The sequence below is a fragment of the Populus euphratica genome, unplaced genomic scaffold (genome assembly GCF_000495115.2).
Source record: "Populus euphratica unplaced genomic scaffold, PopEup_1.0 scaffold196.1, whole genome shotgun sequence".
NCBI classification, from domain to species: Eukaryota; Viridiplantae; Streptophyta; class Magnoliopsida; order Malpighiales; family Salicaceae; genus Populus; species Populus euphratica.
The window spans coordinates 200358-213149 of record NW_011500075.1 but is presented as its reverse complement, the minus strand read 5'-3'; the positions used below and the strand labels follow the sequence as shown (position 1 = coordinate 213149).

General features: G+C 32.2%; 2 protein-coding genes across 3 annotated transcripts; both read left to right on the top strand.

The window, feature by feature from the left end:
* Positions 1–2422: 2422 nt before the first annotated feature.
* LOC105108600 (ENTH/VHS/GAT family protein) lies at positions 2423–7953 on the top strand. The gene is made up of 11 exons (XM_011002955.1): positions 2423–2795; positions 3430–3518; positions 4361–4470; positions 4751–4829; positions 4914–5012; positions 5106–5219; positions 5478–5641; positions 5979–6054; positions 6769–6854; positions 6949–7146; positions 7353–7953. The coding sequence occupies exons 3-11, from the start codon at positions 4370–4372 to the stop codon at positions 7681–7683; spliced, it is 1248 nt and encodes a 415-aa protein (XP_011001257.1). The 5' UTR covers positions 2423–2795; positions 3430–3518; positions 4361–4369; the 3' UTR covers positions 7684–7953.
* LOC105108601 (UDP-glycosyltransferase 88A1-like) lies at positions 7885–9914 on the top strand. 2 transcript variants are annotated; one of them, XM_011002957.1, is made up of 3 exons: positions 7885–8041; positions 8111–9069; positions 9151–9914. In XM_011002957.1, the coding sequence occupies exons 2-3, from the start codon at positions 8177–8179 to the stop codon at positions 9668–9670; spliced, it is 1413 nt and encodes a 470-aa protein (XP_011001259.1). In that variant the 5' UTR covers positions 7885–8041; positions 8111–8176; the 3' UTR covers positions 9671–9914. The 2 variants fall into 2 exon arrangements, with proteins under 2 accessions (XP_011001259.1, XP_011001258.1); XM_011002956.1 differs by lacking the exon at positions 7885–8041 and having other exon boundaries at positions 8080–9069.
* Positions 9915–12792: the final 2878 nt, after the last annotated feature.

Genomic DNA, 12792 nt, shown 5'->3' with positions numbered 1-12792 from the left:
AAAATGCTAAAATGCCTTTTCTCTTCCACAAATGCTATTTCTACATATCTCTTTAAAGAGCCAAAACCAACAAAGTGGGACCACTAAAAAAATAGACCAATTAAATGTAGACATGTGGAAAAAAATAACATTAAATATATTAAGAAATAATAAAACACTTATTTTTTTCACTCCAATATAAATGGCTCTTCAAATGGCTTTTTTCCATTGGAATAGATATGGTAAGATAAGCTATATTTATACTATTCAAAATGCTATTTTATTAATTTAGCTTTTCAAAATAGCATTTTGGATTGGAGATGCTCTTACACGGCCACTGTGCCGTCAGTTTTTCACCAGTTCGTATTTATCATTGTTATCAATTATATATACAACACTAGGTGATTTGTAATTTCTAAAAACATTACGATAAAATATTACCTTGTTCGGTTAGGATTTTTTTTATAATTATTATTAAATAATTTTAATACTTTTCTTATTCAAATATATTTTAAAAATACATTTAAAAACACTTCTAATATAATTATTAAATCTGGAATAGTTAGATGAGTGATGAAGTTGTAAAAACATTATGATAAAATATTACCTTGTTCGGGTTAGGATATTTTTTTAATTATTATTAAATGATTTTAATACTTTTTTTATCCAAATATATTTTAAAAATACATTTAAAAGCACTCCATTAATAACATTACTAATATAATTATTAAATTTGGTACAGTTAGATGAGTGATGAAGTTGTAAAAACATTGTGATAAAATATTACCTTGTTCGGGTTAGGATATTTTTTTAATTATTATTAAATAATTTTAATATTTTTTATATCAAAATATATTTTTAAAAATATATTTAAAAACACTCCATCAATAACATTACTAATATAATTATTAAATTTAGGTATAGTTAGATGAGTGATGAAGCTATCCAATATTCAAAATCTATAACTAAATTAAGTTTTATTGAATTTTTTTAAAAATTAATATAGCCAAACTCGAGTGAGTTGATAGATTGGTAAATTATTTATTTGATTAAGTAAAATCCAACTAAATTAAAACTAAAATAATTATTTAAAAAAAAAGTAAACTAGTGGTGTTTTTAGTTAAAATAATTGATTTGAATTCATCAATAATTCAGCCGCATGAATCAAACTTGAAAATGCTGAAGAGTATAATAAATATTGTTTTTTAAAGTATTTTTTTTAAATACATGAAAATAATATAATTTTTAATATTTTAAAATTTATTTTTAACATCAACTCATTAAAATAATTCCAAAATTACTTCAAAACAAAAAAAAATTAAATTTTAATAGAAAAATAATTCAATCATGTTGCCAAACAACATATATAATACCTTAATCAAGTCTGATAATGATGATAAAAGATGCTGCAATCACTTGAATGTTACAGACCTCAAGGATCACAGAACCTCATGTCGAAGGACCTGATTTATTACTAATTTTGTGAACCCATGTCAGTGTCTCCATGGATGAAAGTACAAGAAGCTACAAAGGTGCAAAGATCACAGGCAAACAAAATCGAAGTGAAGTCTTGTCTCTAAAGGAAAGCTAATGTAATGGTAATGGTATCAAAGGAATCAAAATGTCCAGCAAAGCAAATGGCAAGCACTTGCCATTGCCAGGTCTGAACACTCTGTCTCCTCCACCTCTCCTTCTCTGCCTTTCCTTTTGCAATAAATTATTACACTTTACCAGCACGCTTGAGAGTAAACTATGTCTCTTACACTCGCCCACTTCTCATGCCATTGCATCACCTCTGATCTGTGTCTGTATATGGGTTTTGATAACTTGCCCTAGGGCTAGGTAGGTCACCTACGTATATAATCTTCCTCATTAAGACAAACCTTTTCCTAGCCTTGTGAATCTTTAATTTTAATTATTTATTTTTATTTTCATCCTTTAAGCATTCTTTTGGTCTATCCTCTGAGTGTTTATTTTCTTTTGGTCTAATTTTTTAAAGTATATTTGAAGTTATTTTTTATATAAAAAGATGTTCAATTTATATTTTTATATATATTTTTTATAATTTTAATATATTTTTAATTAAAAAATATTATACATTGCATTACTACATGCACTTAAGAGTATTTTTATATTAATCTTCTATATGACGGAACTAAATTTATTTATTATATTTGTCATAGGATAAGAATTTTAATTATTATTAAATAAAATTTGAAATTGAATATGATTAATAACATTTTTTAAATTTTTTTATATTGCTAGATGAATTCACTCAAGCTATGAAAACAAACGGGTGCTAGAAATTTTTTAAGCTTCTGCAAACCATTTATTTAAAGGAAAAAATCCTCCCTTTCTCTGTAACACATGTACACCTGGCAGGACAAATCCCACAAAATGTCATTTTAAGGTCACATACAGGTGACGTTATAGTTGTCTCCATCATCACCTTACAAGGAAAGCTTTAAGCTTTTTCTCTTTTATTTCTAGGCAGCAGCCTTCCTAAAACTTTAACAAGCAGTAGTGATAGTAATTTAGATCCTTTCTGTTTCTTGTACAGCTAACTGTATTATAGATTTTAGCAAAAGATAAGAGAAACAAAAGCAAAAGCTAAAAAAAAGAAGAAAAGAGAACGCCCCAGATAAAGAAAAAGCCAGCTACATCCCTGCTAAAAAATAAGAAAGGCTTCATTTTGATCTTTCCTTCTTCATTAAGTGGATATTGGTTCTTTGAAATGTTGAAGCTTTTCAGGGTTTATAAACTCTTCATTGATTTCCTCATCATTTTCTCTTTATTCATTGCAGTTTTTCTTACAGGTATGTTGTCTTTTTCTTCTTGTTCTTGTGGTTCTGTGTGTTTTAAGATTTGGAACTGTTACTTGGGTTGCGGGGTTTACTGGGTTTAGGATCAAGTATTGATCCTTTCATTGTCAAGAGTGTTTAGATATATTATTTTATTAATTGGGTTGTGTTTGTCCGTTTCTTTTTGGGATTTTTGATTGAGATCTAGATATGATTTGACAGTACAGTTTCTGTTTGGGTGCTGTGAGGAGGAAGGAATGTAAATAGTAACTGAAAGCTTGAATCTTGGAGCAGATTGGTGTACTTTTAATTTGTTTTGTTGCCTCTGGTGTGGTAAAGTTTGTCCTTTGGCTGTCTGCACAATGCTTTTTTTTTCTTTTTCTAATCTGATGTTTTGTTTGGTGCCCCATTTGCACAAAAGTTCAGATTATAAAAACTTCTATGGTTATGAGTTTATTGCATTGAAATTGAGAATGTAATATGTTTCTTAGGATTCAGAAGGAACCAAAAGAACTATGAAGTAAGCTTCATTACTAGGTTTATAGTGCATGATGACTGTCCGTGCAAGGTCTGCAATTCGAAAGAGTCCGAAACCTTTTGTCTTTGAGTAGGTTTGTGATTAATTTATGCTTTATTTTGTTGTCTGCAGAATAGTAAATGATGCCCTCGCAATTTCAAGGTTTTTGCTGGACATTAAAGACGGTCATTTGATTTATTTCTGGCTTTTTGCGAGGGAAAGTAAGTCTAAATGCTTTTGACATTTCTGCAGAAAAAATTATATGGATGCTTAAAAACAAATCTTCATTTGAATGTCGACCTGTGTTATACCTCTCACCCTTTGTGTTCTTCTACTCAGTTACAGTTGTTTAAAGGTTCTAGTTGCATATGATTGAACCATCTTAAAGGGCTTTCCATCGAATTTTTCTTAATACCAATCCATTAATTCTCTTATTCTATCAGTTACACCGCTAAATTTGCCACCATAGCATTCTCATTTTGATCATGGCCATTTTATGAATCCCTTATGTCTTTATCGCCTGACATTATAGCTGGCCTGGCACCATCTAAACGTTTTCCCTTTATTTGAATTTGGATTTTACAATGTAAAGACCAGATGTTTCCCTACTTTCCATTCAAATTATTCTAGTTTTATGGTTGATGTCTTTCCTGATGTTCCCTCTCTCTGTATTGATCTTATCTATTGTTTGGTCATTGAGCACTGTTGGGCTTCTGTTGCTATCCTAAAATTCTATTATTGTCCTTTGGTTTTAGAAATGTTATATGCTGGTGTCGTGATGTGATCACAGGCAAAATGAGTAATCTGGCTTGTTAGAGTCACAAACATGAAGTGAGTTGATGGTGAATTGCTAGCAACATTGTAATGAGGGAGGGAGGGGGGGGTGTGGGGGTTGGGGATTATATGTGAAATTGGGATGTGATTTATAATCTTATTTGAAATTTCTTGTTGTAAATTCTTGATCCTCTTTTCATTTGTTTCATTTAGTTTCCTCCTGGCTTATAGACCATATGGCATAAGAATGTCTCCAATCTTTTACTCTTCTTTATATTTTGAATTCCAGAATAAGCAGATGGCAGCTGAGCTTGTCAGTTCTGCAACCAGTGATAAACTGACTGAAGTAGATTGGACCAAAAATATTGAAATCTGTGAATTAGTTGCACGTGATGAAAGGTACATCATATTGCCTGCATTAAATACTTGTTTCTTCAGTGTTTTAGTTATTTTAAATGATTTTGTAATGGTAAATCATGTTTAGGGAATGGCCTCTACTGTTAAATATGATCTTGTTCAAAGACTTGCTCTTAAGATGTTATTTTTAGAATCTCAGTATCTGAACTGCTAGATATTGAGTAGGAAAAAGCAAGCTGGTAGTTTGAACTCTGGTGCTTCATTTGCTTACTTGTCATCCTTGATAAATTCATAAAATGGATTTGTTGATTCTAATCTGCAGGCAAGCTAGAGATGTTGTTAAAGCTATTAAAAAACGTTTGGGGAGTAAGCATGCCAATACTCAATTATATGCAGTGATGGTGGGTTGATGCTCTTGCTTTGTATGGTGGATATGCTTGGTACATTATAAAGAGGCTGACCACTTATTATCTCTTGTTTTGCAGCTGTTGGAGATGCTGATGAATAATATTGGGGAACAAGTTCATAGACAGGTGATTGATACAGGGATTCTACCCATTCTTGTCAAGATAGTGAAGAAAAAGGTAGAACATTCCCTTCTTGTTCAAATTTTGTTGATTCTTGGCTAATTTTACAGGAGTTGTAACTAAAATTTCACTGTTCCCCTTGTATTGCAGACAGAGCTGCCTGTAAGAGAAAGGATATTTCTTCTTCTAGATGCTACACAGACAGCTCTTGGTGGTGCTTCTGGAAAGTTCCCTCAGTACTATTCTGCATATTATGATTTGGTGGTAGGTAAATGTATGAAAAATGTGGCTTTTCGGAATTACTTGCTATGCCAGTTAATCACTGCTAGGTTAGAAATGCTGCAGATTCATTGACATTTGATGGATTTCAATTTTTTCTTCTTTGTCCACATAATTTCAACTGCTGACCGGCTTTCCTGAAAACTAACAAGCTTGTCTGTGCCATCATATCCCTCTTTTGCTGTGGAATTTTTTTTTTAAATCCTGAAAGTAAACTTAAGCTTGTTTTAATTGCTTGTCCAGTGTGCTGGAGTGCAATTTCCTCAAAGACCTCGTGAAAGACCATCAAATAATCAGACCACCCAAGAAAGTAAGAAAAATACATTAAATGGGGAACTTGCTGCCGCTAGACATGAGGTGGGTGCTCATCCAGTACCAGTGGAGCCTCAAGTTGTTCCTGAATCCAGGTATCTTTTGCTGAGTTTGTTGCATGATGCACAGATCTTAAGGAAGGCTAGGTGCTTGTTTCTATCAATCAGGCACACTCGTTTCTATTTGTTTCTGCATTTCAAACGCGTTTTTGAAAAAAAGTGAAATTTTTTTATTAATTTTAAATTAATATGTTTTTAGTGTTTTCAAATTATTTTGATATACTGATGGAAAAAATTGATTTTTAAAAAATAAAAAAAAATCATTAGCATATATTTTGGCACGAAAAGTTATTTGAAAAGTAACTGTAACCACACTACCAAACGAGTAAGCACAAAGAATAGCCATTTCTAATCTTGCATTTATTGTACCCAGTATTATTCAGAAGGCGAGCAATGCTCTGGAGGTTTTAAAAGAAGTCCTTGATGCTGTTGATTCTCAAAATCCTGAGGTACTTTTTTCCCCTGCAATTTTGAATTTAGCCTTCCAATACTTTCGGCTACTCGTTTCTATCAATTGCATTTTCATCTCTCATGATCCTAAAATTTTTACTGGATCAACTTCCATATTTTACTTCTTTGGTGAGCTTGTGCCTTCAAACACAAAAGCAAGAGAGAGTTCCATGGCTCTCAAGAATTTTGAGAGCCATTAATTTTCTGCACTGTGTAATTATTATATACCATGGTATGTCCAAGCATTCTGCTTGAAGTTTTCAATTCTCAATGACATCCTCTACTAGATAATGTAAAAGATCCTTTTTTTTTTTCCCTCGAGGCTTGATAATGAACTATCTAGTGTCTTTATTTTTTTCTTGTGCATAACATCCATGTTAATTTCTATTTTGATGCGAGTAGACAATTTCATATGCCCACCCCAACTAGTTTGGGATCAAGGCTTTTCTGTTGTCATTAATAGTAAAAAAGCTGGTATATGAACCTCATTTATTTTGCTTCATTGCCAAATTTTGTGTCCCCCCTGAATTTTCTCTGTTAACTCATGTTGATGACAAAGCTGTAGCTTATAATACAGAAGTACATGGCACACGAATAGTCTTGGATGGTTGACATTTATAAATTGCTTGTTGCTTAATTCCTTTTTTTTCTTTTTCCATCTTGAACTGCACTGGTGAATTATGAGTGAGCATTTCAAGACATTTTTCTTTCAGGGAGCGAAGGATGAGTTTACTCTTGATCTCGTGGAACAGTGTTCATTCCAAAAGCAGAGAGTAATGCATCTTGTGATGACTTCTAGGTAAGGCTGGTTTCTGGTCAGTTTGGCAGATTTGAATAGTGGCCACACTTGTAATCGCACTTGAATTGACTCTCTTCCTCTCTTTTGTGTCCAGGGATGAAAAGTTGGTCTCTCAAGCTATTGAATTGAATGAGCAGCTACAAAAAGTTCTAGCAAGACATGATTCCCTTCTATCTGGGAGGTCTACAGTTTCAGATACGACTACCATTTCTGATAGAACTACTGCAACAGCAAATCATTTTAATCATGAGGAATCAGAGGAAGAGGAGGAGCCTGAACAGCTTTTCCGAAGGTATGTTCATGTCATCAAGGCTAGGCTTGTATTTGGTAAAAAATAATTAACTTGTATCATTTGAACATGTAATGTTTTTCATCTGAGGAGCAAGTTATAATCACAAGCGAATCAAGCTAGTATTCAATTCACTTTTGAAAGGAGTTTATGCTATATGCATGTTTTAATCCTGGTTCAAATTGCCGTGTCCTTGCAAAACTTGGCAGGTTAAGAAAGGGGAAGGCTTGTGCAAGACCTGAAGATGAAGGCAACGCAGAAGAGCGGCTTCCTTTGGGGTTGCTTGGATCGACAATTCCAGGAGATAGGCTGAACCGTCCACTTATTCGGCCACTTCCATCCGAGCAGCCACAGGATTCCAACGCAAATTGTGCACCTGTTGTAATTCCACCACCACCTGCGAAACACATGGAAAGGCAGAAATTCTTTCAGGAAAAGAAGGCTGATGGTTCTGCTGTGTCTGGCCACATGAGGGGTCTTTCGTTACACAGTCGCAATGCAAGCAGTTCTTGCAGTGGAAGCATAGATTTTAGTGACTAGGGCGATTTTCTCAACTCATGGTTTTTCATCAGTTTGTATTTAGTGGTTTATGGTGGTATGTCTTATCTCATGTACTGTTAATGGGAGTGTTTATTTACTGTTAGTCAGGTATTAGTGAGGTGTTACTTCTGTTTCTGAGGAGTTCTGCCCTAAGTTTGCACTTTTAAGCAAGCTGGAACTCAGTAACTGTCTTGGGAGGGATTTGTACACGAGATTTTTCTATATACCTCACTGGTTATCATCATTTTATGAGATATTACTTGTAGGGAACAGCTACTTCCCTTGGTGCATGGTTGATTAATCATCCCTGTAAAGTGTAGTTTACGATATTGTCTCTGACTCTTCCGTCTCGTGAAAGGTCAGCTTTCCATTGACTTAAATCCCTTTTATAAATCATTCCCTCAACTTATCAGGTGTTCATCTGCAGATTCTTCTACGGTTCTACATCTTGCACACTCCCTTCACCAGTTCATCTTTCTGTGAGGGCTAAACAATGAAAGAAGCAATTGTCTTGTATCCAGCGGCAACCTCCCACCAGATGATCTCTATGGTGGAGTTAGCTAAGCTGATCCTGCAACACCATCCCAACATCTCCATAACAATTTTAGTAGCAATCATGCCTTTTGACACCTCCACCATTTCCGCATATATCAGTTCCATCTCCCAAACAAGTCTTCCCATATCATTCCTCTCCCTCCCTCCACCCAGCGAAAACCCTCCTGGACCAGTGGCTGCAGCCACTTTGGGTAAAGCCGCATTCGATTATATCCGCCTTCACACCCCTAAAGTACTCGATGCCCTAAAAACCATCTCTCTCACCTCCACTGTTCTTGCTTTCATAATTTCCAACTTCGGCATCACTTACGACACACCCATCCCATCTTACTTATACTTCACTTCTGGTGCTTCTAGTTTTGCCAGCATCCTCTACTTGCCCACCATCCATAACCAAACTACCAAGAGCTTCCAAGACCTTCCCAACAATACCCCTTTGCACTTTCCTGGACTGCCACCCATCAAACCCTCTCACCTGCCTGAACCCCTACTAGATCGCGACCATCCTGCCTACCAGGAATTCTTTAGCCTTGGTACTTTACTACCTAATTTGAAGGGGATGATACTGAACACTTTTGACATGCTTGAGCCACAAGCGATCAAAGCTATCACTGAGGGTGCTTGTGTTCCAAAGGGCTCAACCCCTCCTTTATACTGCATAGGGCCAAGGATTGTTGATGCCAAACAAAGGGGTGCCTCAGATGATGCTTTATCAAAATGTTTGCTGTGGTTAGACAAGCAGCCAAGCCAGAGTGTGGTGTTCTTATGTTTTGGCAGAAAGGGAGCTTTCTCTGCACCTCAGCTGAAGGAGATTGCTTTTGGCCTGGAAAGGTATAAATTATTGATAGTTTATATACCTATATATATATGGCTTGTCATTTGTTTTCTTTTCCTTTGTTTTTGACCAAATAGGAGCAAACAAAGATTTATGTGGGTGGTGAGGAATCCACCACCAAATTCCGAGACGGAACCTGACCTAGAGGAACTACTGCCAGAAGGGTTCCTGGAAAGAACAAAAGAAAGGGGTCTAGTGCTGAAATCTTGGGCACCACAAGCTGCAATTCTGAGCCACCAAGCAGTGGGTGGATTTGTGACTCATTGTGGGTGGAACTCAGTGCTTGAAGCAGTAACTTGCGGTGTGCCAATGTTGCCTTGGCCATTGTATGCAGAACAGAAGTTGAATAGTGTGGTTTTGGCAGAGGAAATAAAGCTGACCCCAGTGCCTATTTCAACAGAAGATGGTAAAGGAGGAGTGGTGAGCTCAGAGGAGGTGGAGAGAAAGGTGAGAGAGTTGATGGGATTGGAAGGGAAAGGATTCAGAGAAAGTAGTTCGATGATGAAAATTATGGCCATGGCTGCATGGACTAATGGTGGGTCTTCCTTCACAGCTTTGTCCAAGTTGGTGGCTTCTTGGAAGCAAGAACAATCATAATAAACCATCTCATACTTTTCCAAGATTGGTTAGCCTTTCTTTGTCATTTCCCCGAGATACTCTTTGAAAAACCATGCTCGGATCATTAGATATTAAACCTATGTGGAATGGAATTGAAACAAGATTAGGAGGAAGGTTGACTGTGTTAACATTCACGTTAATTAATAATTTTTTTTTAAAATTAAAGTAATGTTATTTTGAAAATATAAAAAAAATGGTTTTTGACAACCATGTTAATTTTAAATATTAATGGTAATTCACCTTGATCCTGGATTTACCTACGTGGTTGTGTCGAGTTTCGTAACTGTGGTTTGAATCTCAAGAACAGAGTAATAAAAATTCTAGTCATTTAGCTTATAGTTTGATCAGGCAGGCCCTTAGCTATCTGATTTGGCATGCAAATTCATATATGTTCTTGGCTTATTATTTTTAGGAGTTCTTGTGCAATACTGTTTCGGCATCACTTTGGATAGATAATAAGAGAATTTGTTTCTCATGTTATCGTTGTAGATTTGAATTTTAGATCCGTAGTTTTATTCTTTGAAAAATAAATATGTGATCTTTTCTAGAGTTTTACAAGGTTTTTAAATAATTCTAGAAATCCTATTTTAACTAGGAAAAAACCTAAAGCTCTAAAAATAAATTAATAAGATTGGCTCAAACAATAATATCTTAATCTAATTTTATAAAATCCAACCATTTGATATCTGAAATAAATCTTAAAAATCTTTAAAAAATAACAAAATTAGCTTAAACAATAATTTATGAATCTAATTCTAAGATAGCCTATTATTTGATAAGCGATGTAATAGTTTCTATGCAAAGAATTATATATAAAGTCACATAAAAAAAATCTAATTCAACAATTAAATTTTCTATTAATGAAATCTTAAATCACTAAGCTAATATAGCATATTGAGATCTTCTTTCAAATCTAAACTTATTTTATTAATTCATGAAAATATTTATCAAGTCATCTTTATACTTAAATCCCATTTACTAGAAGCTAGCCGTATTACAATATAAAGAGAAAATTTTTAATGTATATATTAGAGTAATGATTTTTCTACAATGTTATCAAAATTTAGTATTTAGAACTGCTATGGAAAATATTTTAAAAAAAATTAAATTTTTTTTATTTTTATTTTACTTTAATTAATATGTTTTTGATATTTTTATATCATTTTAATATATTAATATATTGATGTTAAAAATAATTTTTAAGAAATAAAAAATATTATTTTAATATATTTTTAAATGAAAAGGACTTTCAAAAACAAGTTGCACTTCTAAACACACTTAATTTTTTTAAGTATAGTAAAATATAAAAAATAAATAAAAATATTTTTGATTGAAAAGATAGACAAAGATACAAACATGTTTTCTTTATTTAATTATCTTTTACTTATTCATTCCGATGATAAATGCTTATTTCTTTTAAAATTAGATTGAAAATATTATAAATTTATGAAAAATAAATAAATAAAATTTGAATGGTTATCCTATAAAAGTCAGGATATGGGTTAGTTTTCATGCCAATAAATTTCCATCCACACAAGTTAAAATATCGGCTTGGGGAGGAGATAAATGATGCAAAGTGCTGGAATTAATCTGTTCTAAGCATGAAAGAGAGGACACATGCAAAGCTGTGATAATAAATTCATCAAACCATCTCCAATGGCTTACTTTTCATGTGATAGTGACCATAATTTTTGTCTGTCCATCTTCAATTTGAAGGTCCATCTCATCCAACTCTATCCTCTCCTCCCTCGTTGGTCTCTTAACTAGCTGAACAGTTCACTATATTTTACTTATTTATATTAAAAAATAATATAAATTATATTTTAAAATTTTATTTAATAATTTAAATTTTAAGTTAAGATAATTTTTTGATGTAATATCATAATCTTAATATTCAAGTAATTTCAAGTTCAAATCTTATTATTTTAATTTATTTAATAAAAATAAAATATAAAAAAATATAAATTCATACAAGTTTTAAAATTAAAAAGATTTTTATTTAAAAGAATGTGTTGAAAGAATATATTAAAAAATAATATAAATCTGAAACTTTATCTAACAATTTAAATTTTTAAATTAAAATAATTTTTTAATAATTCTGTTAACTATCCCTAACAACTATGTTATTAATTTTTTATATAAAAAACAGTTAGGTTTATTAAATTAATTTTTACTGGGCTTTATATAAAATTCAGCCCAAATCAAATCTAGACAAGTGGATAATCTTCATAAATTAAGCTGAGTTTAATAACACTTATACATGAAAGAAGTTATAAATATTATTGCAAGCTAGTCCAAGATTTTGGTTGTTGAACCAGGCAATGTCCCCCTTTTAATAGTGGCACTGTAATTTTCAAGACTGGAGAGTGGTGAACAGGATAATGTATATGTACGATTTTGAACGTCAATAAAATTGCAATCTCCCCATGGTAAGAATAGTTATAAGATCTTAGGGGTCTGACTCAGTCTCAGAGTCACTTTATGGATTAAATCAATAAATTTAAATTTTATTTTTATTTTTAAAAACATTAGAACAATGTTAAAATTTATTTTATATCATGTTTAAAAAGTTCAAAAGTGTGATACTATTGTTTTTTAAAGTTTTTTTATTGTATTAAAATAATATATTTTTTAATTTTTTAAAAATTATTTTTTATATCAACACATTAAAATAATCCAAAAATATATAAAAATATAATTTTAAATAAAAAATTTAAAATACACTCAATTTTTATTTCAAACACAATACAAAAATAAATATTCAGAATACATAGATTATCTATTCACGAGTTTAGATGAATTTTATAAATATGATATTAACAATAAAAGAAAAAATATAAATAAATAAAAGAATAGAATTAAAAAAAATACTCAAGTATTCAGTGAGGCAATTGTAAGTTTGTTTGGCATTTCATTTCGAGTTCTTTTTTTTCTGGATTTAATCAAAATAGATGAAACAAATCCACAAGATCATTTGAGACATAACTTAATAAATGCTGAAAAAGAAATTTAAAAATTTAAAAATAAATCACAGAATAAAGGAAACAAAATGATAGGCAGTAATAAAAACATGAAAAGATAGATAAGAGAGAGAGGGAAAG

Bases quoted from the DNA above. Each gene is read 5' to 3' on its own strand.
- LOC105108600 (XM_011002955.1), top strand. From the start codon at position 4,370: ATGGCAGCTGAGCTTGTCAGTTCTGCAACCAGTGATAAACTGACTGAA. The intron at 5,642-5,978 runs GTATCTTTTGCT...TATTGTACCCAG, and splicing joins CAAGTTGTTCCTGAATCCAG to TATTATTCAGAAGGCGAGCA. The intron at 6,055-6,768 runs GTACTTTTTTCC...TTTTTCTTTCAG, and splicing joins TTGATTCTCAAAATCCTGAG to GGAGCGAAGGATGAGTTTAC.
- LOC105108601 (XM_011002957.1), top strand. From the start codon at position 8,177: ATGAAAGAAGCAATTGTCTTGTATCCAGCGGCAACCTCCCACCAGATG. The intron at 9,070-9,150 runs GTATAAATTATT...TTGACCAAATAG, and splicing joins ATTGCTTTTGGCCTGGAAAG to GAGCAAACAAAGATTTATGT.